This window comes from Geotrypetes seraphini, chromosome 5, assembly GCF_902459505.1.
Source record: "Geotrypetes seraphini chromosome 5, aGeoSer1.1, whole genome shotgun sequence".
Classification (NCBI taxonomy): domain Eukaryota; kingdom Metazoa; phylum Chordata; class Amphibia; order Gymnophiona; family Dermophiidae; genus Geotrypetes; species Geotrypetes seraphini.
Window position 1 is genome coordinate 236,661,403 of NC_047088.1, and position 23,049 is coordinate 236,684,451.

Genomic DNA, 23,049 nt, shown 5'->3' on the forward strand with positions numbered 1-23,049 from the left:
TCTTGCTAATGAATATACATCTGGACTAACCAAACAAATAGCATAGAGCTAAATTCACTTTTTTAAAATAACTTTGTACATACACAGTATACCTACTTAGAATCGCTATCACGACAACAATAGTTATTTAAATTTCAACTGTATTTATAATAAATTAAACCATTACACTCACATTCTCTATAATAAAACCCTAAGCGCGCATTCGCACTTAGGAGGATGTGATCCCTGCCACCGTGGTGTCTGCTTCTGTAGCCGTATTCTATTTGCGGTGCGTGCAGTGATTTCAGCGGTGGTGGCGGTTTAACTCCTGCACTGCCACTGCCAGGATGCCTCTTCTCACCTCCAGACCAGCAAACACAGCATCTGCGGGGCATTTGCTAGGCCGGCCCACTTCAATAATGTGAGGTGGGCCGGCCTAGCGGATGCTGGACAGGGGGAGCAGGGAAAGGAGAAGGCCTGCTGCTGGACAGGGAGATCAGGTAAGAGGTGCTGCTGGACAGGGGGAGGTAAAACGTAGGGAGAAGGGCTGATGCTGGACAGGAGGAGCAGGGAAGGGGTGCTGGACAGGGGAGGAGGTAAAAGGAAGGGAGAAGGCCTACTGCTGGACAAGGGGGAGCAGGGAAGACATGCTGCTGGACAGCAGGGAGGTAAAAGGAAGGGAGAAGGCCTACTGCTGGACAAGGGGGAGCAGGGAAGACATGCTGCTGGACAGCAGGGAGGTAAAAGGAAGGGAGAAGGCCTACTTCTGGACAGGGGGGAGCAGGGAAGAGGTGCTGCTGGACAGGGGGGGAGGTAAAATGAAGGGAGAAGGGCTGCTGCTGGACAGGGGGATCAGGTAAGAGGTGCTGCTGGACAGGGGGGAGGTAAAAGGATGGGAGAAGGCCTACTGCTGGACAGGGGGATCAGGTAAGAGGTGCTGCTGGACAGGGGGGAGGTAAAAGGATGGGAGAAGGGTTGCTGCTGGACAGGGGGATCAGGGAAGAGGTGCTGCTAGACAGGGGGGAGGTTAAATGAAGGGAGAAGGGCTGCTGCTGGACAGGGGAAGCAGTGAAGGAGTGGTGCTGGACACGGGGGAGGTAAAAGAAAGGGAGAAGGGCTACTGCTGGACAGGGGGAGCCTGCAAGGGGTGGTGATGGACATCCAAGGAAAGAAAGAGACAGACAGACAGAAGCCAAGGAGAGAGAGAGAGAGAGAAAAAAAAAAAGAAAGACAGACACACACACATCTATTCTAGCACCCGTTAATGTACCGGGCTTAAAGACTAGTTTAATATAATAACCATTCACCCCACTCTTATAAATGAAACCCTCCCACCCCAATCACCCCAAAGTCCAATCTTTCACTGTTCACATCCTTTTACAAATCTTTTGCAGATGTTTGCCTTTTTGTTCAACCACAGTCCTCCGGTTTCACTCCTGTATCATGAATTCATTCTCAAATCATGTCATTTTGTTATATTCTCAGGTTTTTTTTCTTCAGGAACAAATCAATCAATTCAGCGGGATGGGAGGATTTCATTTATAAGAGTGGGGTGAATACTGAGCATGTGAGTGTAATGATGTAATAATTTATTATAAATATTTTAAATTTATTATAAATATATTAAACAGTTGAAATTTAAATAATTATTGTTGTTGTAATAGTGATTCTGAGTAAGTATAATGAATATACACTAGACAGATTTGTATGCAGTAGAGGCAATAGAGGCAATGCATGCAAATCTCTCGGATGCATATTCGGTGACGGGATAATCGGCGCCAGACACCAGCATGCTGACAAGCCAGCGCTGACAATTTGGCGCAAGAAAGAAGCGCGCCGTGGGAAAACTTTGTTTTAAAGAGCTCCGACAGTGGGTGTGGGGGGGGGACCCCTCCACTTTACTGCATTGTGTTCACGCTGCCATTGGGGGTGTGTGGGAGTTGCAACCCCCGCATTATAGAGAAAACGGAACTTTTCCCGAAAAAAATCAGAAAAAGTTCAGTTTTCTCTATAAGCAGGGTTCCAACCCTCCAAACCCCCCCCCAACACTATGCAGTAAAGTGGGGGGGGGGGTTCCCCACTCACACCCCGCTTCGGAGCTCTTTAAAATTAAGTTTTTCTGTGGCGCACTTCTTTCTTGCGCCAAATTGTCAGCGCTGGATTGTCGGCATGCTGGTGTCTCGAGCGCGACAGACTATAAACTGCATATTCTTTGGGGATATCCTAGAAAATGGACTGGCTAGAAGTTTATTCCAGGAAAGGCTTGAGAAATACTCCCCTAAGGGTGAGAATATACTTTATGTCCATTCAACCTTTGGCTTTTCGTTAGTACTAAAATCATGATTTATTATTCAAGAAATATGGATATCAGACATCTAGAATTCAAAGCAGAAACTTATTTTACATGGGCCATCAAGCAGCTTTCAAATGACATTATAAGCAAATAAATATAAAATATTTTTAATACATTGCTAATTATTACTTGCATCTTTACCTAAACTGTTTTGTCCTAGCTCTCACTATGATCTTTATCTGCTACTTTTTTATTTTGCTATAGTGCAATCACACAGATCTCCTTCAAGGCTCAGAAACACCTCTCCATAAATTATGTGGAAGATGTATGGAAGTAGGGATCATATCTATTTCATATCCTCAGTGAGACCTGAGGAAGAAACGTAGTAATCAAAACATTATTAGAGGTGTTGTAGAGCCGTTTCTTATACGACTGGGTGAGCTATATTTATCTTTTTTTTAGTAGTTTAAATTCATGCAGAAATAAATGGCTAGACTGAACCTAATGACTTCATTAATGCATTTCCCTTTTTAAAACCTCTATATCATTTGAAAGAGAGCAAATATCTAATTATTCACTTCTAGAATTAGTTACATTATGTCTGCAGCAATGTGAAACCTAACGCCAGAATTGGCTCCCTCCCCCTGGCATTATAAGATAGCTGATTTTATATAAGAAATGAACAGAAAGTTAACAGTGCTGTGGGCCAATTTTGACTCCATCAAACTCCATATGGTGGATCCAAACAAATCTGCTAGCAAGAACAGCATGGAACAATTCCAAAAATAAAAATGACTTAAGCAGAGATTCTTATGCTTTTATGCTGTTCACCTATCCTTCTCTTATTTGAAAATAGGATATTTATGGTGATAAATGGCCATGTGTAATAAGACTTCTGTGTGGCTTATGTGCTGCTGCGTAGCTGGTTTTATAAAAAAAAAAAATTAAAAAAAAAAAAAAAAAGACTCCTTATGCATTCAGTCAACACGCAGAAAAACAGAATTCAGACTTCAGATGTATTCTTTCCGCAGCTGCCAAAGGTATGAAACTATATCATTATCCTGTTATATGAAATGATTGACTCCAGAAAGATCACACCCAGATCCATAAATTGCTTCATTAGCATGTAGTAACTGACTGCAGAAATGCAATTTTAGCTAGTAAGTTCAGCTGGAAAATCACAAAACAGCTAGCTCTAATATTGTTTATCACAGTATATCTTACTCAGAAGGAAACTCTAAGTAATGGCACATCATGGTTTAAAGAGATTTTTTAAAATTTGGATTGATAATTTCCTCAATGTTGGAACCAGGACAATAAGGCTTAAAAACTACCAAGGAAATTATTTCTCTAATTTTTACTCTCCTCTCAACTTACTTTAGTCCAGCCATGCTAGCAGGAGGATATAAAAGAAGAAAGAAATGACTCTCGAAAGTTCCTTCTGGAACCTTGAGATTTCTAGCCCTGACTACAGTCATTTGACATCACCATTGTGCAATGACTCACTCCCTACTCAGGATTTTGGATTTAGTTCATGTATTTTCATTGGTACTCACAGTGAGTTACTTTTAGGTTCACTAGGTATTTTCTTGATATTGGAGAACTCACCAAGTCTGCATCTTAGGCAATGGAAAGTCAAGTAACTTGCCCAAAATCACAAGTGTCAAAGGAATCTGAACCCTGGTCTCCTTGGTTTTCAGCCCATTGCTCTAATCACAAGGTATCTACCTCCTCCACTGTATTTTTAAGCTTGGCTCATGGGAAGACCTGAGCTGAGAACTGAACTAAGTTGACTCCACATTATAGTTATGAAGATGTCAAAAAGATTAGGTTCTTAACTTGATAATATCTTTTCTAGTACATAGGTGTGTCATTCTGGATGGACAGCTCATATCCCCATGCCTGCGAGCTGTGCAGAAGGAATATACTCCAGCTTTTGATCCCTCCTCCTTCACAGAGGGCTCTGCTGCCCCTCTTCAGTTTGTACCAAAGAAGGCAATAGCTCCATATAGAAACAAAAGTAAAGGAGGGGTACAGGTGAACTCCCTGAACTACAACTCTGTTCTGCTCTGAAATTGTAACAAACATGTTAAACTTTGCCATTGAACAATCAAAACAGTGAAACAATCATGCCAAACAGAAACATTTATGGAGCTCAAATAATTCCCCAATGTGTTATAGCAATAGATTATTCTTCATACCATTAAGGTCTGACTGACATTCAAATCACAGTTTGGAATTAAACGTTCTGATTGAGAGAGTACGCAGGTGCAGGAGATAACTGACAGAGTGGGGCTCCAGAATGACACATCTACCTACTAGAAAAGATATTAGCAAGGTAAAAACCTAATCTCTTTTTTTTAGTGCAACAGGTATATCATTCTGGAAGTACGGGACATATAAAAGCAGTTCCAGAAATCTAGGGCAGGACCACTGTGCCTGCTCGTAACACTGATGACCCAAAGGCAGAGTCCTCCCTTGCTGCTACATCCACTCTGTAAAACTTGGAAAATGTATATAGAATGGACCAAGTCGCTGCACTACAAATCTCCACAGGGAAGACTGCCAGAGCTTCTGCCCATGAAGCCACACTTCTAGTTGACTGTGCCTTTACAGAGACTGGTGACCATTTTTCACAGGCAATATATGCTGATGAAATGGCCCTACAGATCCATATAGAGATCATGACCTTGGAAGCCGGTGCGCTGCGTTGCGTCTAGCCTGACTAGTGAGCACAAAAAGATGGTTAGATAGCCTGAACTCAATGGTGACCTCAAGATATCAGAGAAGCACTCTTCTCACATCCAAATTTTTCAGAATCCAGTCCTTCTTAGAACCAGCAATCTTCTTGATTGAAAGCTGAAACAACCTTTGGCAAAAAGGATGGAATGATGTGCAAGGAAACTCCAGCCTCTGTGATCTTGAGGAAAGGCTCTCTGCAAGAGAGAGCCTGTAGCTCCGAGACTCTTCTTGTTGAGGATACAGAAAAAGTATCTTGAGTATCAGAACCATCAAGGACGCTTCCTGCTGCAGCTTGTATGGAGCCTGATTGAGGCCTTGCAAAACCATGTTAAGGTTTCGAGCTCAAATCTTCGACTGAAGAATCGGTCCGCTTCCTTGTTTCTTGCTGACGCCATCAGACCAAATGTTGGGCAATCCCAGCAATGAACAATGGATTGGAAGACTGCTGCAGACAGCGTCCATTCTCCTGGATCCAGTGTATCTGCTGAGGAAATCAGCCTGAGCATTGTCCACTCCTGCTACATGCATTGCTGAGAGAACCTGAAGATGAAGCTCTGCCCACCTGAACAGAAAGCGAGCCTCTAGACCCTGAGACAAGAAAATAACCTCAACAATTTTAAATCTATCAATTTTAAATCTATCAATTTGCGTCTCTTAGGCTCTGTGGCCTCCATGCCCCTGTGTTTATGATGACCACAATTCCAGGGCTCTGGAAGGGATTTGCTCCCAATCGATGGATCCTCCAACTATTCCTTAGCCCTAAAGAGCAAAGGAGAGGCTAAGCTGACCGCTTCTGACCCCCTTCAGGTGCTGCACAGCATGTGGCGCAACAGCAAACCTGGCATGAATTAGGGGTAAAGGAGACTGAGGACTCCATCCCTGCCAGTTTTGAGGCAAAAAAAGGTGATTTGTAAGTTCTGGAGGACAAAAAAAAAAAAAAATCAGGAAATCCAAGATGGCCACTGCAACAGCATTTTGGTGCCAAAAATGGCTACAAAATGCTTCAACTAAAACAAAACACCCCCCCCCCCCCCCGCGATTTTATAGATGGCAAAACCTAAGGGAATGGGCAAAAACCTTAAAAAAATTGTTTTAAAGAACCCCCCTCCTCGATTTTCCTCATAGGCTGTAACAGCCTTACTCACTGTGACCTGTGCTGGAAATGTGCTGCAGCCTGCCTCAGGTCCTAAAGTAGCTGTATCTGGGAGAAGAAATCACTGCCTAAAATTGACCACTCCTCCAGCACTGAATCTTCAGGCTGCCAATCGGACTAGTGTCTGACTGAGCCTTGAACCCTTGTGGACCTGTGGACATGAATGGGAGGAGGTGAAATGCAGCTGATACCACAGGGAGCCCCACTAAGCCCCCTATGGATACCTGCTTTCGCTCAAGCCCCTGCAATGCAATAGGTGAGCAATGTTGCCAGAAAAGTTTGTGCAGGTTGGCCAACAGGTACCATAGAGTATAGCTCTGCTAAACGGCATTTGCATCAAGAATACTGTGGTTAGAAAAGATCACTGGTGGTAACAAACTGGAAAGTTTTCATGAACACCACCGAGTCAAGCTTTATTAGAATGATGATTCGGTATATAAAGCCAAGCCTTAGATTAGATTACATAAAGGCATTTGTCTGTGTGTTGCAGACTCAGTCTGCTTCTCCTCCACACAGGCAGAGCTGAACTCTCAATGAGGGGGAGCTCTCAGCAGCGAAAGATGACAAAAATCCACAAAAAAGACAAAAAAAGAGGAAATATACAGAGCAGATCAGAAAGACTCCTTACGGTTCACGTAAAGAAGGAAAAACTGAAAGGGGCAGCACAAACCTCTGGTGAAGGAGAGGGGATCCCTTCTGCATGTCTTGTGAGCATGGGGATATTACCCGTTTGTCCAGAATGATACACCTATTGCAGTAGAAGTTTTTCTTTAAGCTAAGCAATTTTGAAAATCAATGAACTGAAACATTCGTATTTTGGAAAATTAGAACATTTTTTTGCTAATTAGTATGAAATTAGTTGATACATTAGTACTGTAGAAAGTATTGTTTTGAGTGAACCTAAATGAAGCTCAAAAGAGGTGAAAAAAATGAGGTAAGAAAGGCTAATTGTTACCTCATCAGGAGATTCAGTCAGCTTGAGAAAAGCGAGAAAAGAAACCATGACAAAGACAGAAAACAAAGCCAAGTCTGAGATGGTTTACAAGGAAGTAGACAGAGATCAAGCTTTTTGCTTTAAAAGACAAAGTTCTACATTAAGAATTAATTTTCACTAAGAAAAATATCATAATAAACCAACAGTGCACACAACACATGACAAACACATCACATTGTTGAACAACATACACCAATCCTCCTATTCATTTGGTTCAATAAACAAGTCTAGAGAAATGAGCATACAGAGACATTCATTAGACATTTATGTTTAACTTCTTTTACCTTTAACAAATTACAAAACTAAATATATTTCCAAATAGATGTTGCATAAATAGGAAACGAGGTCATTTTTTTGTATGAGGGTTGATTCGTAAGTCACGGCAACTATTTTTTTCTCTCAAGAACACACCCAACACTGGAAATCTAATATATACTTTTGAAAGTGTGTGACATGTACTTCGTAATGTTACTACCAGATGTAGGGGAGAAGCAAAAAACATGACATTTGAAATCATCGTTATTATGATATACAGTGTACCATATGAACAACAAAGTACAAGTCTCCCAGGTTGTCTTGTGTGTCATCCAGTTTGAGGGGCAGACTGTGAATACACAGTATTACAAGTAATTTCTGCAATACCATCTGTGTCGTGTAGTATGGGAGAAACATCCAGAACTGTTGCACAATGTCTTAATCCTACATGACAACATTTTGAAGGATGTTAACATTTAAACATACTCACTCTCAAGCTGATTGTGTACTTGGTTCAGTGAAATAGCTAACGTTACTTGTTTGTTAATAAAATGATTTCAAATGTCATGTTTTTTGCTTCTTCCCTTTCAGAGACTGAGGTACTCATCTCTCATCTGGTGGCAACATTAAGACATACATGTCACACACTTTCAAACTATATATTAGATTTATAGTGTAGGCGCATTTTCGAGAGAAAAAAAATAGTTACCATGACTTATGAATCAACCCTCGTACAAAAGAATGACCTCTGTCGACTTATGAATTAACCCTTGTATCAGACAATTGGTGGGATGTCAGGGAGAGGGAATATATGTTTATACAGTACAGGATTAATATATTATGATTAAGTAAATTTTTGAACTGCTACATAAGCAGTAAAAATTTTTTTGGGGCATTTGCATTATGTCACTAGGTTTCATAAAGAATCAAAGCTTATGAATATTGCTCAAATAAAGTGATGAAACATTACAGAGTAGCCATTTATTAATATATAGCAGAGTATAACTCTGCTGATCGACATTTGAATCAAGAACACTGTATTTAGAAAAGATCATTGGTGGTAACACACTGGAAAGTTTTTGTGAACACCTGACAGATTTTAGATTACATAAAGGTATTTGCCATCAGGTTTGACCTTTTGTCTCTTTATCTTCTCTTTAAAATATTATTAGTTATAAGGAAACATAAAAAGAAAAAAACAAGCTTCAATTGGAACTCTACAGAAATCTAATTCTATATTTAGTGTTCAAAATTGTGAAGCAACTTTAATTACTTAAGTCAAATAGTGCCATAAATTGGGCGCTATTTGGAAATAACTGAAATGTATGAAAGCCATCTTTATAGTCATTATTCTATATATTATTCTATAAAGATATGCGCATAAATTTTCCAGATGGATCTGAAAAGGACACGTGGCCATGGATGGGTCAAGGCAGTTCTAGGATTTGTGCACAGTGTTTTAGAAATTTGGGGATCCACACCTAATTTAGAAATAGGAATTTATAACAAGGTTCAGTTGGAGTAAATCCTGGTACCCAAAATTGAGCACAGATCCTGTCACTAAGCACTATTCTATAAATGGTGCCCAACTTAGAGCAAACCAAAGAAGGAGTAGGGAAGGGACTGAACATATCAACCTTAAGGAACAAATACAATTTTATCATAAGCAAAAATAACATAAAGGCTTGGTTTTACATGTATGACATGATTTTGTTATTTTTGCTTATAATAAAATTGTATTTGTTCCTTAAGATTGATGTGTTCAGTCCCTTCCCCATTCCTTCTTTGGTTTACTTAGTTTGTTTGTGTGGGGGAGGTTCCTTCCTTTTGGATTATTTAGTTGTTTGCCCAACTTAAAGTAACATTTATAGAATAGCAGAGTGTATTATAGATTGGCGTCCACAATGCTTAATTAGATCTGAGTGTAGAATTTCAGTCATCACATATTGCAGAAATAGTTCTCTTGGTTTGATCAAGTGATACTTAATCAGCTTTCACTTATGCCTGTTGCTACTAATTCTATTTTGAACAGTTTTGTATAAATTTTCAACATATGTCCCCCACCATAGATGCCCATAATCTGATACATTCATACCTCCTCACATTCCTTGAAGTACTCACCATTTGCCTCTGGACATGCTATTTGGTCACAGTAAACGCTTAGAAAACCTTGATAGGCGGTATATAAAAAAAATCCTAATATTTGTGACTGGACAGAAGCAAGAGTTTTAGTTACTCCAGATGGAGTGGAGCTCTGTCTCTTAAAACAACAAGGCAACAGTTTTTTGCTGGTTCAGAACAAGGTAAAATCTGCCTACAGGAGGAGTAAACTGGAGAACATTTGCATCATATCCCAGTATGGAGAGGAATAGCAGGGTGTTCTATGCTTGCCGAGCATTGTGGGAAAGTTAGTTTTGTAACCTTCATCACCTACAATTGATATCACTTCCAAAAAGCCTTTGACAAGGTACCCCATGAACACTTACTTTGGAAACTGAAGAACCATGGGGTGGAAAGGAGACTTACACAGATGGATCAGGAATTGGTTGGCGGGTAGGAAGCAGAGGGTAGGAGTGAAGGGCCACTACTTAGACTGGAGGAGGGTCACGAGTGGGGTTCCGCAGGGGTCGGTGCTTGGACCGCTGCTATTCAATGTATTTATAAATGATCTAGAAACAGGGATGAAGTGCGAAATAATAAAATTTGCAGATGACACCAAACTATTTAGTGCTGCTCGGACTAAAGAGGACTGCAAAGAATTACAAAGGGACCTGAACAAGCTAGGGGAGTGGGTGACAAGATGGCAGATGAAGTTTAATGTAGAAAAATGTGAAGTCTTGCACTTAGGAAACAGAAACCCGATGGGAGGGCTGTCATTGAGTGAGAGTACCCAAGAAAGGGACTTGGGGGTAATAGTGGACAAGACAATGAAGCCGTCGGCACAGTGTGCAGCGGCCGCTAAGAAAGCAAATAGAATGCTAGGTATAATCAAGAAGGGTATTACAACCAGGAACGAAAGAAGTTATCCTGCCATTGTATCAGGTGATGGTGTGCCCGCATCTAGAGTACTGCGCCCAATATTGGTCGCTGTACCTAAAGAAAGATATGGCGCTACTCGAGAGGGTTCAGAAGAGAGCGACACGTTTGATAAAAGGTATGGAAAACTTTTCATACACTGAAAGATTGGAGAAACTGGGGCTCTTTTCCCTGGAGAAGCGGAGACTTAGAAGGGATATGATAGAGACTTACAAGATCATGAAGGGCATAGAGAGAGTAGAGAGGGACAGATTCTTCAAACTTTCGAAAAATAAAAGAACAAGAGGGCATTCGGAAAAGTTGAAAGGGGACAGATTCAAAACGAGTGCTAGGAAGTTCTTCTTTACCCAACGTGGGGTGGACACCTGGAATGTGCTTCCAGAGGGCGCGATAGGACAGGTTATGGTATTGGAGTTCAAGAAGGGATTGGACAATTTTCTGAAGGAAAAGGGGATAGAAGGGTATAGATAGAGGGTTACTATGGGCCGCCTCGTAAGCGGACTGTTGGGCATGATGGACCTCTGGGCTGACCCAGCAGAAGCACTGCTTATGTGTTATGTACTTTCTGAACTATAATTCTACTGCAGTAAATTGCATGTTCTGTGAGCATCTTGAATTTTCAGTCCTTCCTGGCTTTCAAAGACTTGTGACTGAAGCCCAGAAATTAATTTTTCCACAGTAAAGAAACTGAAATTCTATAATTATATGAAGGGCTGGAAAATTCAAGGTACAGCACTGAAATTTTGGGCATTAGGTCAATTCTCAGTCCTGACTGTACCTTTCATTTTAATCTTGTGCAATTCTATATATGCCATTTTCTATCAGTGATGTACATCAGATGATCTGCCTTCTAAACTACTGAACTACTTCTAAACTAACAACATACATTTTTAATTCTTCTTTAGCAGCTATGTGATGTTTATCATTCATATACTTGATCTACACCAATTCATAGAAGGCTTGTGGTATTATAGATATGAGGGTAAATTAAAAATTTGCCTTTAGGCAAAATATAGCGGCACTAGAAAAGAGTCAAAGAAGAGTGACCAATATGATAGAGGGGATGGAACTCTTTTCATATGAGAAAAGACTAAAAAGGTTAGGGCTCTTCAGCTTGGAAAAGAGACGGCTAAGGGGAGATATGAATGAAGTTTACAAAATCTTGAGTGGAGTAGAACGGATACAAGTGGATCAATATTTCAGTCCATCAAAAATTACAAAGACTAGGGGGACACTCGAAGTTACAGGGAAATACTTTTAAAACCAATAAGATGAAATATTTTTTTTCACTCAGAGAGTAGTTAAGCTCTGGAATGTACTGCCATAGGTTGTAGTAAGAGTGGATAGCATAGCTGGTTTTAAGAAAGGTTTGGATAATTTTCTGGAGGAAAAGTCTATAATCTGTTATTGAGAAAGATATGGGGGAAGCCACTGCTTGCCCTAGATCGGTAGCATGTTGCTGCTCCTTGGGTTTTGGCCAGGTACTAGGGACCTGGATTGGTCATCATGAGAATGGGCTACTGGGCTTGATGGACCATTGGTCTGATCCAGTAAGGCTATTCTTATGTTCTTATAGAAGTAACTATGAACAATTGAACATATCACTTTTCTACTTAGTCCTCATGCAGGATGACGCATTTGTTGTATCATTCAATTAGCTTCTTCATTCCTGAAGATGACATTTTTCGGCTGCTCCTGAAGCCAGGTGAGCACTGCTTCCTTTACTTCATCATGCTTTGTCTTTTGCTCTCCGGGTCGCACTGATGCACCCATGTCTCATCGGCAGTAACAATTCTCTCCAGAAAACTCTGATCTTCTTCATACCATCTCAGGAACTGGGTTGCAACCTCCATACGCTGTTGCTTGTACCTATCAGTAAGCTCTTTGGGAACCCATCGTGCACAGACTTTCCTGTATCCCAAGTCATCATGCATTATGGCAAATGCAGATCCATAGCTGATATCCAAAGCTGTAGCTGTCATCAGTCAGTCTTTTCTAATCAAGGCATCCGCCCTGTCAAAGTGCTCTTGTGTGTGCAATGTTGATGGGCGACCAGAATGACCTTTATTTACACCTTTTCTTCCCGTTTGAAACATTTTTACCCATTCATAAACTTTTTGTTGATTCATGGTGCCATATCCATACTGCATCGATAGTGAATTTCCACAGATTTCACTCCCTCTGCCCAAAGAAAGCGCACTACTGCACATTGGTCTTCAATGGTGCAATCTTGCAATGCAGCGTCCATGTTTTTGACCTTGTGGCTGCCACATGACTAAAGGCTGAGTACTGCACTGTGCGTGGACGAACAAATGTTGTATTTCGCTAGCTCTGTTCCGGTTATCGCATAATTTAACAATTGCCTTTCATTTTTTATTCACCCTGATATTTTATAATCAATGCAGCTGGGTCAGAATTTCTGCACTTAGAAGAATTTTATTTATTTAGATTTTTATACCGTCGTCTACAAGCAAACATTCACAGTGGAGCATATTTGGACAATACAGAGACTATACAGTAGTTTAGTACAAGGACTATACAGTAATTTAGTACAGGTTAAGAATGGACTGTACAGTAATTTAAGTAGAGGTTTCAAAGGGGGAGAGAGGTTGGAGGGGGTGGGGTTAAGGGGGAGAGGTGTAGGCTGGTTGAATTTTAATTGAAGAGGAGGGTCTTTATTGCTCTCCAGAAGGTCATTAATGAGTTCTGTAGTCTGATTTGAGGGGGGGGGGGGGTTGGTTCCAGAGTTGGGGGGATGAAGTGGCTGTATGAGCATTTACGGGCGGTTTCTGACAGGAGGGATCTTCCGGGGGGATGCATAGGCATTTCTCCATTTCTGAATGGAGGGGGCAGGTGGGGGTGTACAGGGCTAGCTTAGATTTTATGTAGGCAGGGGTAAGAACATAAGAAGTACCTCTGCTGGGTCAGACCAGAGGTCCATCGTGCCCAGCAGTTGATAGAGCTTATCAGTTTTGGTGTGGTGGAGGTTTTGAGAATAACAAATTGCTCTCTGGGCTAGGGAATTATTCCATAAAAACTAAGATTTTAATGCATCTCTGATTGAAAGCCTTGGTAACCTCCATACAAAGATTTATTTTAATTAATAATAATAATAACTTTATTTTTATATACCGCCATACCACAAACAGTTCTAAGCGGTTTACAAGGGAAGAGACTGTATACAGACAGCGACATTACAGAGAACATTCAAAATTACATTGGCATGCTACGTTTAGTCAGGTTTATCTGGAAGTGTTTTGGAAGTACATCAGGTTGAGGTACATCAGGTTGAAGTGGGGTCAGAGAAATTTGTCAAAGAGATGAGTTTTTATTGACTTCCTAAACGTTTGGTACGGAAGTTCATTTGAGATGAAGTTGGTTAAACATTTGTTCCATTTGCCTGTTTGGAATGATAGTCAGTATGCTCACATGTTTTCTTAATAGGAGCAATATATGTAATCCTCATGAAATACCAGGAACCAGAATCCTTCATATTCACTGGTAGGCTTTATTCGACTGATAAAAATCAGTGTTCCTCAACATATCAGACACATACCCCTGGGGATATTCTTGCTGAGCTCAAAATTTATTTTATTTTGCCATGGAACTGAAATTAGCTACATAAATGAGGCAAAAGGCATTTGCAGCCTCATTCCTCATGCCTAAGATCATGGAGCCCACACTCTCCCATTGCTAGGATTTCATCCTTGAACTTTATTGCCATCTTCCACCGGGAAGAAGGGGCCTAAGTTACTTGGGGGGGGGGGGGTAGTTGCCTCAAACATGGAAGTGGAAGACAAGTGTGTAGGAAATGTACTGGAAACCGAATAGAGGGTAAAAAGGGGAGAAAGTGTAAGGTAACAGTGGAGGTTAGAGAGAAGGGATATGGGGCACTAAGAAGTTGATGGATGCAGAGAGGGCAGAGTGCTGGATAGGATCAATATGGGAAGAGAGAGAGAGACGTTGAAGATAGAGAATGACATGGGGACAAATTTGTCTCTGTGGGATCTCAATATTCCTGTCCTGTCCCCATGAGTTCTGTTCCTGCTCCTGTTCCATTCCTTGCAGGTTCTGCCATACAATTTTAAAGTGTTTAAGGCTTGTGCAGGTAAGGACAAAGCTTGCAGGAATGGGACAAGGACAGAGCTTGTAGGGACGCAACAGGGATAGAGAGATTCTGCAGGGATGGGAAAAATTTGTTCCCATGTCATTCTCTAGAAACTTGAGGCTAAAAGTAGGCGGTGGGGGGGAAGAGGGTGAAGGACATAGAGAGGAGAAAAAAGAAGGGAAATGAATGGGTACAGAAAAGGGAAGAGAAAAATTAGTGTGGGAGTGAACAGGTGATTTGGGAGAGAAAGAAACAGGATGGGTGTATGAGGGTAATTGAAGCACATAAGGAAAATGCTGGAACAAGAAAGCAGGCGTGTGCAAAGGAGAAAATAAGAGAAGGCATGAAGAGAGAAAGTAGGGGCAAGAGGAGAACATGAGCAGGTTGGCACTGTACTGTTCTAGAGAAGCAATGAGCAAAATGGACATCTGGTTGACCTGGTAGTAACTATGGGTGGAAAGAGGAACAGCTAATTTGGTAGCTAAGATTTAATGCTAAGAAATATGCAAGGCCATGCATTTAGGCTGCAAAAACCCAAGGGAATGGTACAGTTTAGAGTGTGAAGAATTTTTGTGCATGAAAGAGGGACGGACTTGAATGTGATAATATGTGATGAGCTAAAGGTGGCCAAACAGGTTGAAAAGGCGATGGCGAAAGCTAGGAGAATGCTAGGGTGCATAGAGAGAGGTACGGCCAGTAGGAAAAAGGATTGATGCTCCTGTATAAGACTCTGGTGTGACCTCAGATTATTGTGTACAATTCTGGAGACCGCACCTTCAAAAAGATATAAACAGGATGGAGTTGGTTTAAAAGAAGGCTACTAAAATGGTCAGTGGTCTTCGCCATAAGGTATATAGGGACAGACTTAAAGATCTCAATATGTATACTTTGTAGGAAAGGCAGGAGAAGGGAGATATGATAGAGATATTTAAATACCTACACAGCATAAATGCACACAAGATAAATCTGTTTCATTTGAAAGGAAAATTTGGAATGAGAGGGCATAGGATGAAGTTCAGAGGTGACAGGTTCAGGAGTAATCTGAGGAAATATTTTTTTTACCAAAAGGATGGAAGACGTATGGAATAGTATTCTGGTAAAGACAAAGACTGTGCCTGAATTGAAGAAAGTGTGGGACAGGCGTTTGGGATCTCTAAGGGAGAAGAGGAGATAGTGGATGCTGTGGATGGGCAGACAGGATGGCCCATTTGGCCTTTTGTTTCTATGGGTGAGAGACAAAGAAGGGTCCCTTTCTTTCTTTTATCTATTTCCTCCAGGTCAGAATGCATCTCCTCTCTACTTAAAGGCTGAAATCTATCTGCTGGAAGAACAGGGTGGCAAAGGAAAGGGTAGGAGGTCATATACTGTGCATGTGCTTGGAAGCCTCTAGGTCAGAGAGTAAGACAGGATATAGGCAGGAGACCTTTCTGCATTGTCAAGCAGCAGCTTAGACAGGAGTGACAGAAAAGCATAAGCATGGGACTAATGCTGGGTAGGGCAGCAGAGAATAAAAGAAGAGTGACTGGGTGGGATAGGATGAGTGGGGTTAAGTGGGAAGCTGCAGGCACTACTGGGCAAGTGGGTACAAGAAAGGAATGGTTAAAGGGTTATTGTGCTAAGTTGATGATGTAGACAGGAGGAAGAGAAAGGGTGGTGGACAAGAGGATGAGATTGAAGTGTGGATGAAAACTGCTGGGCATAGTGTGCATAATGAGAAAAGATTTGATAGGGGTGCTGTGTGTAGGGTAGAGATAGGGACAAGGAGAAAGATGTGAGAACCATGAAGAGAAGGGGTAGGAATAAAGAAGAGACATAAAACCTTGAAATGATGTGAGGGGGGAATAGGCCTGATAAGAGAACACTGATGCAGGATGGGGGACTGAAGCAGGGGAAGAGGAATATAGGTCAAGTGGGTGGTAGAGAGGAGGGAAGTAGGGGCGAGAAAGATAGAGAAGCTGCTGTACAGGGCAACAGGGTTGGTGGGAGGCAAGCAGAGATAAAGAAGGGATGCTGCTGCTTGGGAATAATGTGTAGAATGAAAGAGGGAATAAAGGAACGGGGCAACTGGAAGTGGTGCTGCACCATTATTTCATCTGTGCACTGAGATTCTGAAGCTCTGCTTGTCTATTGGGTTCTGCCCATGGAATGGGTAGCATTTCTGTCTATTTTCATATTCTTAAATCATTTCTGAATATTCCTATAATTATTCTTTCACATCGAACATGTAGAATGAGGTATATGTTTATAAACAGCAGAAAACGACAAATGAACAAATGTGAAGACTTTTATAAAGCATTGCATTTTACTGGGATATCCTAAAAATCATGTTTGTGGTTTTCAAACAGGGCAGGATTAAGGTATAGTCAAAATAGGCATGTGCCTAGGGTTCAAATGTTTAGGAGGGGCCTTTTCAGGCGTACTAGTTCAATTTCTCCTATGGAAGGTTTTTACTTTGGTAAGTCAGTTGCTGGCAAAAAAAAAAAGTGTGTGGGAAAAGGAGGGAAGATCTGAGGCACTGATGCCCACAAGTCTATCAATTTTTCCCACCCCTGTACAATGTCTTCCCTTCAGCAGGGTAACAGTTGATTCTTACCTGCTACTTTTTATCAAGGTTATCTAAGCAGTTTAAAGTCAGTTACTCAAGCATTTTCCCTATCTGTTCCACTGGTCTTACAGTCTGTCTAACATACCTGGGGCAATAGAAGATTAAGTGATTTGCCCAGGGAGCAGTGCAGGGTTTGAACCCACAACTTCAGGGTGCTAAGGTTGTAGCTCTACCCACTAGGCCACTCCTTCCTCCTTTTATCTGCAGCCAGAATGATGACCTCATTTACAGAAGTATTAAAATGTATTTATACTGTATTAATGAGTGAATCTCTTCATGAAGGTGGTTAATAAATCCCAGTAAATAAAGAAAGATTAGGTTCTTACCTCAATAATCTTTCTTGTAGATGTGTCTAGTAGTCTTAAATGCTAGGGCTATGCATTTGAACTCACAAATTGCTTGAAAATAATATCACTCATCTTTCAACTCCACTTCCTTCCCAGGAGGCTTGCTCCTGCCCCTTCAGTTTGTACAAAAGCAGTGAAGAATCACTGTAATGGAAGACAACACCAGAAGGAGGGCAATGGAGAGATATTCGCAACACTATACTATTGTTCTGCTCTGAAACAAGTATAACATTATCAAAATTGTATAAAACTGTGCGCACCCAGCACTAACATTTATGGCGCTTGTAGCTACTCGCATATCCTGCTAAGAAGCAGAAACTCAGACATAATATCCCTTTTATTTTTTTTCAGCTTAGCTGAAAGAACAATTCTTCAGTCAGACACAAACTGAAATTAAGACCATAGGCAGGCAAAGCCCACTCGCAGGGCGGGACTTCAGGACTACTAGATACATCTACAAGAAAGATTATCGAGATAAGAACCTAATCTTTCTTTCTAGCGCAATGTGTCTAGTAGTTCTGAATGCTAGGAACGTACCCTGAGTCTAGGGTAGGACGACCGAGTCTGCCTTTAATACTGAGGACCCAAAAGTGGCGTCCTTCCTGGCTGCCAAATCTACTCTATAGGCTGCTCTACAAATCTCCATGGGGGAGATCATCTAAGCCTCTTCCCATGAGGTAGCTACCCCTCTGATAGAGTGTGCCTTCAACGTGATCGGTGGCTGCTTGCACAGCACATAAACGTGGAAGAAATTGCCATTTTAATCCATTTGGAGATTGAGGAATTGGGCCACTTCCCTGAAGTTCAAAAACTACTGGCAAAGGAGTTTTAGAGGAGGGAGACCCTAACTCTGGCCCCATAAACCCTCAAATTTCACTTTTACAGAACCTCCCAATTTGCCAGTCGGACTGAGCTTTCACTCCCCGAAACTCTCTCTCTGCAACGGGGGGACCACTACGCAGTCTGCCCGCTATTAATCCCAGCTAAGTCAGGAAGGAGCCAAACAGCTTGTGCTCAAGCTCCTGATAAATAAGGGGTGCGAGCAGCTACCCAGAGGAAGGCCCCTGAGCTCCAAAAATATTACAGCAGGTTGGCTAGACAGGTATCACCGAGTACTGATCCTGCTAGCAGCAGACATCTGTGTCTTCTCCCAGGCAAAGGTCCTACAAGAGGAAACCTCTGGGCACTGAGCCTCAAAATTAAAATGATAGGAAAAAAAATCTGAAAATAATAATAGCGCACAGCAGAGCAGAAACACATCTGAGCAACTTGCTTGCAGAAGAAAAACTGAGGGGGCAGGAGCAAGCCTAGTGGGAAGGAGGTGGATTTGAAAGATGAGTGATAACATTCTACAAGCAACCTGTCTGTTCAAATGTATAACCTCAGCATTTAGGACTACCAGATACATTGCACTAGAAAAAAAATTATGATGGAGGGACCCTATGCTCTTGTTTGCCTTGGGCTCAGGTTGATCCTGTCCTATTCTCAAAGACTAAAGTTTCTTATTCTTCATGCGTGAAAAGAAGAATCAGCAAATGATGAGTCTCAACAGGCTGAAAGACTATTAAACATATCCTATTTTGTTAGAAAATAAACTGACTTGTAACAAATTACTGAAAACAAGGAAGACAATGAGAAATGTGCTGCAGGCTTGTATTGCTTACTGTTATATTTTCAGCTCCCTAAAGAGTTTGCATTGGCCAATACACAATATATATGACTCAGAACAAATTTAGTCTAAAGGGAATTATCATTCTTTAGTAGTCTGCCTCTAAAATTAAGTTTGAAAAAGGGAAGATGCAAATTCTGCTTACCCGTTGAGCATTCAGAAACAGCTTGTGAATGATGCTACCAGCAGGCCCTCTGCCTGCTCCAATGACTGACACTTCTGGTTGCTCTAGAAGACAACTAACAAACCTGATAGTGAAAAGTAATAAAAGAAAGCAAAACGTGAACAGCCAAGCTCACAGCTATGTCAATCTTACAAAACTATTATTGTTGATTGGATGTTTTCAACTACTAACACTTCTGAGAATTAGAGAAGCTTCCCGTCTGTAATGTAAATATTGTCAAAGACTTGCCAGCATTATCTAGCTAGATAACATTCTGAATTAAACTTTGAGTCAAATTTCTATAAATTGTTATCCATCTTTTCAGTATTCTCCACACCATGCTCTTTCAAAACTGGAGAAAATAACATTAAAGTTTTCACCACAGACTCAGTTTTGGCCTTTTGATAACACATTAGTCTGGTTTCTAATTCAGAGTTTGGATTATTGAGATGCATATTATAGCCAAGATAGGTAAAACATTGAAAAATAAAAGGCATGTCAAATATATTAATATTAAATTAGAAATATAAGTAAATTCTGTGCTAAATTTTATGTGCCACAGAATATGTATTTTATAAGGCAAGAATATATAGTATATGAAAGCCCACTACAGCTGTAGCTATAAGTCCAGATGCAAATTAAATATCTCTCATAATGATGGTAAAATTAATCAAAATGAAACATAATTGAGTGGTCTAAAAGTTGACTAATCAGGGTTTTCCACAGCTTTGTTTGCATGTTGGATGCATTACTCATTTCTGGATGTATCAGAGGCAAATAGCCACTACCTTTCTAGCTCCTGTCTTTCTTCCATTTGTTCACATTTGTCTACTGCAAATTTTGCTTTCAGTGATCTTGCTCTGGCAATAGTGGCTTCCACATTCATAATTTGATTAATAACATCCTGTAGGGAAAAAAAAAATAAATGTTAGGCCCTGCTGTAAATGTGTCACCACAAATATGTTACTTCATTGTTTAAGTAAAAGCTTACTTCCAATTTTTTGTCATCTGAATTTGGATAACGTAAAACTTTACTGGAATGAGAGATTATCTGTTTAATGATCTTCTTAACTGAAGGAATATCTTCAATAAGTTCTGCAATAAAGAATATATAGATATACGTATCTACACAAACACATGAATATTACTTATTAATTTTGTTTAAAAATTTAACAAAATATGACAAAAACATCACCTGATGTTGAAAATGATAACTGTATAGCGCTGTTAGAAAAAGTCAATTAAGTACTTAAAACCAGAATATAAAGCCTCCCTCTTTGTTCACAACAAAAATGAATTAAGCAGACCCAGAAAAAGAGACATATGAACATAAGAATTGCCATACTGGGTTTAGCCCAGTATCCTGTTTCCAACAGTGGCCAATCGAGGTCACAAGAAGCCCAAATAGCAGCAACATTTCATACTGCTTCTCCTTTTTTCCAGGTTTACATAATAGGGTAAAGCTTTTGAGTATGATGCACCACACGTACATTTTTTTTAAAAATGTTGATGGTAGAGAGATCAGTTTGGAGAGCCACTAGACAACCAGGGCTACTGGTTTGTGTGTTGAAGTATGTTTGCAGAGGGGGGAAGGGTGTCACTAGACACCAGAGCTATTTTTGGGAAGGGACCAGGGAGTCAGAGTGAATGTTCCGCCCCTTATTATTATTTTGGTTGCAGTTCTCTTTCTAGTTCCATTATACCTGTTTGGAACATAAGAACATAAGAATTGCCGCTGCTGGGTCAGACCAGTGGTCCATCGTGCCTAGCAGTCCGCTCACGCGATGGCCCTTTGGTCAAAGACCAGCGCCCTGAGACTAGCCCTACCTGCGTACGTTCCGGTTCAGCAGGAACTTGTCTAACTTTGTCTTGAATCCCTGGAGGGTGTTTCCCCCTATAACAGCCTCCGGAAGAACGTTTCAGTTTTCTACCACTCTCTGGGTGAAGAAGAACTTCCTTAAGTTTGAACGGAATCTATCCCCTTTTAGCTTTAGAGAGTGCTCTCTCATTCTCCCTACCTTGGAGAGGGTGAACAACCTGTCTTTATCTACTAAGTCACTTACCTTCTTCTTTCACTTTGAGAACAGCAGCATGAATGACACAAGGCAAGAGATGCCTTGTCAGGTCAGCTGGTTTCTGAACAGCAAGATAATGAAGAACCTTAAATAACCAAAAAAGAAAGAAAGAAAGATAGATATATCGCTTAACTCTGTAACTAGATCATAATAAAAATATTTTGAACTGAGGTTTGAAGTCTAGGGAAGAGGGATGGATATTTGGTTGGGGCATAAGATTAAGCACTGACTCCAGTCAGCACTTCAGGGGTTTTAACCCTAAATTTATCTCTAACTTTCTGCATAAACAAAAATCTGGGGTGTTCAACCTTAGTTCTTGAGAGTCACAATCCAGTTGGGATTTCCCAATGAATATGCATGAGATCTTTTAGCATGTACGGCCTCCATTGTATGCAAATAGATCTCATGCATATTCATTGGGGAAATCCTGAAAACCCAATCTAACACGGGCCAAGGTTGGAGGCTCCTGACCTAAATCAAATACACCTCAGATTCCATTACTTCTACTGAACTTTTAAATGATGTATAAAGTAGTTCAGCTTAAAAAAAAATACATATAAAAATTGCGCACACTGAAGATGACTGGTAAGACTCATAATAAAAAGTAATATACAGGGGGGCGTGGCTTAACGCGAGCACAGGATGGAGGTGTGATCGAAACGCTCCTCTTCAAATAGGCAATGATTTAAAAATAATTTATCCTCTTACTGCTGAATTCGAGTAAAAAACAAGTCTAATGGAAACTTGAAATTGTGGCAATTGATGTTGACTTTCTCGGCCGAAATCGGGGCAGATCTTGAGAGGAGAGAGCCGAAGTGAGTTTACCGGTTTTATCTCTCTCAGAGTTGGATCGGCGCAGCATCGGGACTAACAACTGACTGAAAAAAAAATCTATTAACGGAAAAAATCTACAGTGTATTGAGAGTAACTGGCAGCGAGGAGAGTTGGAGAGCTGACAGATTGAATTTTTCCCTCTTCGAAGCTGTGAAAAGACCCGAGAGAGTGAAATTAAAGAAAAAGATTCCCGGTTTTTTCAGCGCTGAAACGGCAAAGCATCGGGGGTGAGTGACTGACAGAGCTGAAGGAGTTGATGTGAAAGAGATTTGTGCTGCCGTGGTTGAATCTAAGGGAAAAGACTAAAAGATTGCATGTTATCCTCCTACACCGAGGCTGAGAGCGGGCTTGTGGGAGGAAAAACAAAGATAAAGATTACTGACATTTTTTTTCTTCAGCGCTGGAACGGCGAGGCACTAGAAAAAGATAGCTGACACTGAAGAGAAGAGGGGCTAAGGAAAGATAAATTGTTGATTTTACCGATCTATCTTTGTGCTGATGTGGAGAAACAGTGAAGGAAGGCTGATAAATATTTGAATTGGCAAACGGAAGAAAAGGGAAGTTTCAATGCAGTATTGGGATTAGCACTGTTAAAGCTGTAATTGTAAGGAGAGTTGTTTAAAGGGAAAAAAAAAAAAAAAAAACTAACTAATGTTGAAAAAAGTAAATGAGTGATTGACTCCTGATGTGTGGATGTTGTCAGTAGAATTATTGAATGTGGTGGTTTGAGGCAGCCATTTCCAGTTTGGTGAAGAGACGGAACCCTGAGTGATTAACTGATCTTTCGCCTGAGGCC

The 23,049-nt window shown here is 40.9% G+C and overlaps 1 protein-coding gene across 1 annotated transcript in view; it reads right to left on the reverse strand.

The window, feature by feature from the left end:
* Positions 1–23,049, reverse strand: part of RAB3GAP1 (RAB3 GTPase activating protein catalytic subunit 1) — a 168,333-nt gene that overhangs the window by 16,873 nt on the left and 128,411 nt on the right. The window contains exons 20-23 of the mRNA XM_033945735.1: positions 21,408–21,504; positions 20,336–20,439; positions 20,133–20,248; positions 19,327–19,429 (exon numbers count right to left, since the gene is read on the reverse strand). Coding sequence (XP_033801626.1) covers positions 19,327–19,429; positions 20,133–20,248; positions 20,336–20,439; positions 21,408–21,504 — 420 coding nt within the window. The remainder of the gene's footprint in view (positions 1–19,326; positions 19,430–20,132; positions 20,249–20,335; positions 20,440–21,407; positions 21,505–23,049) is intronic.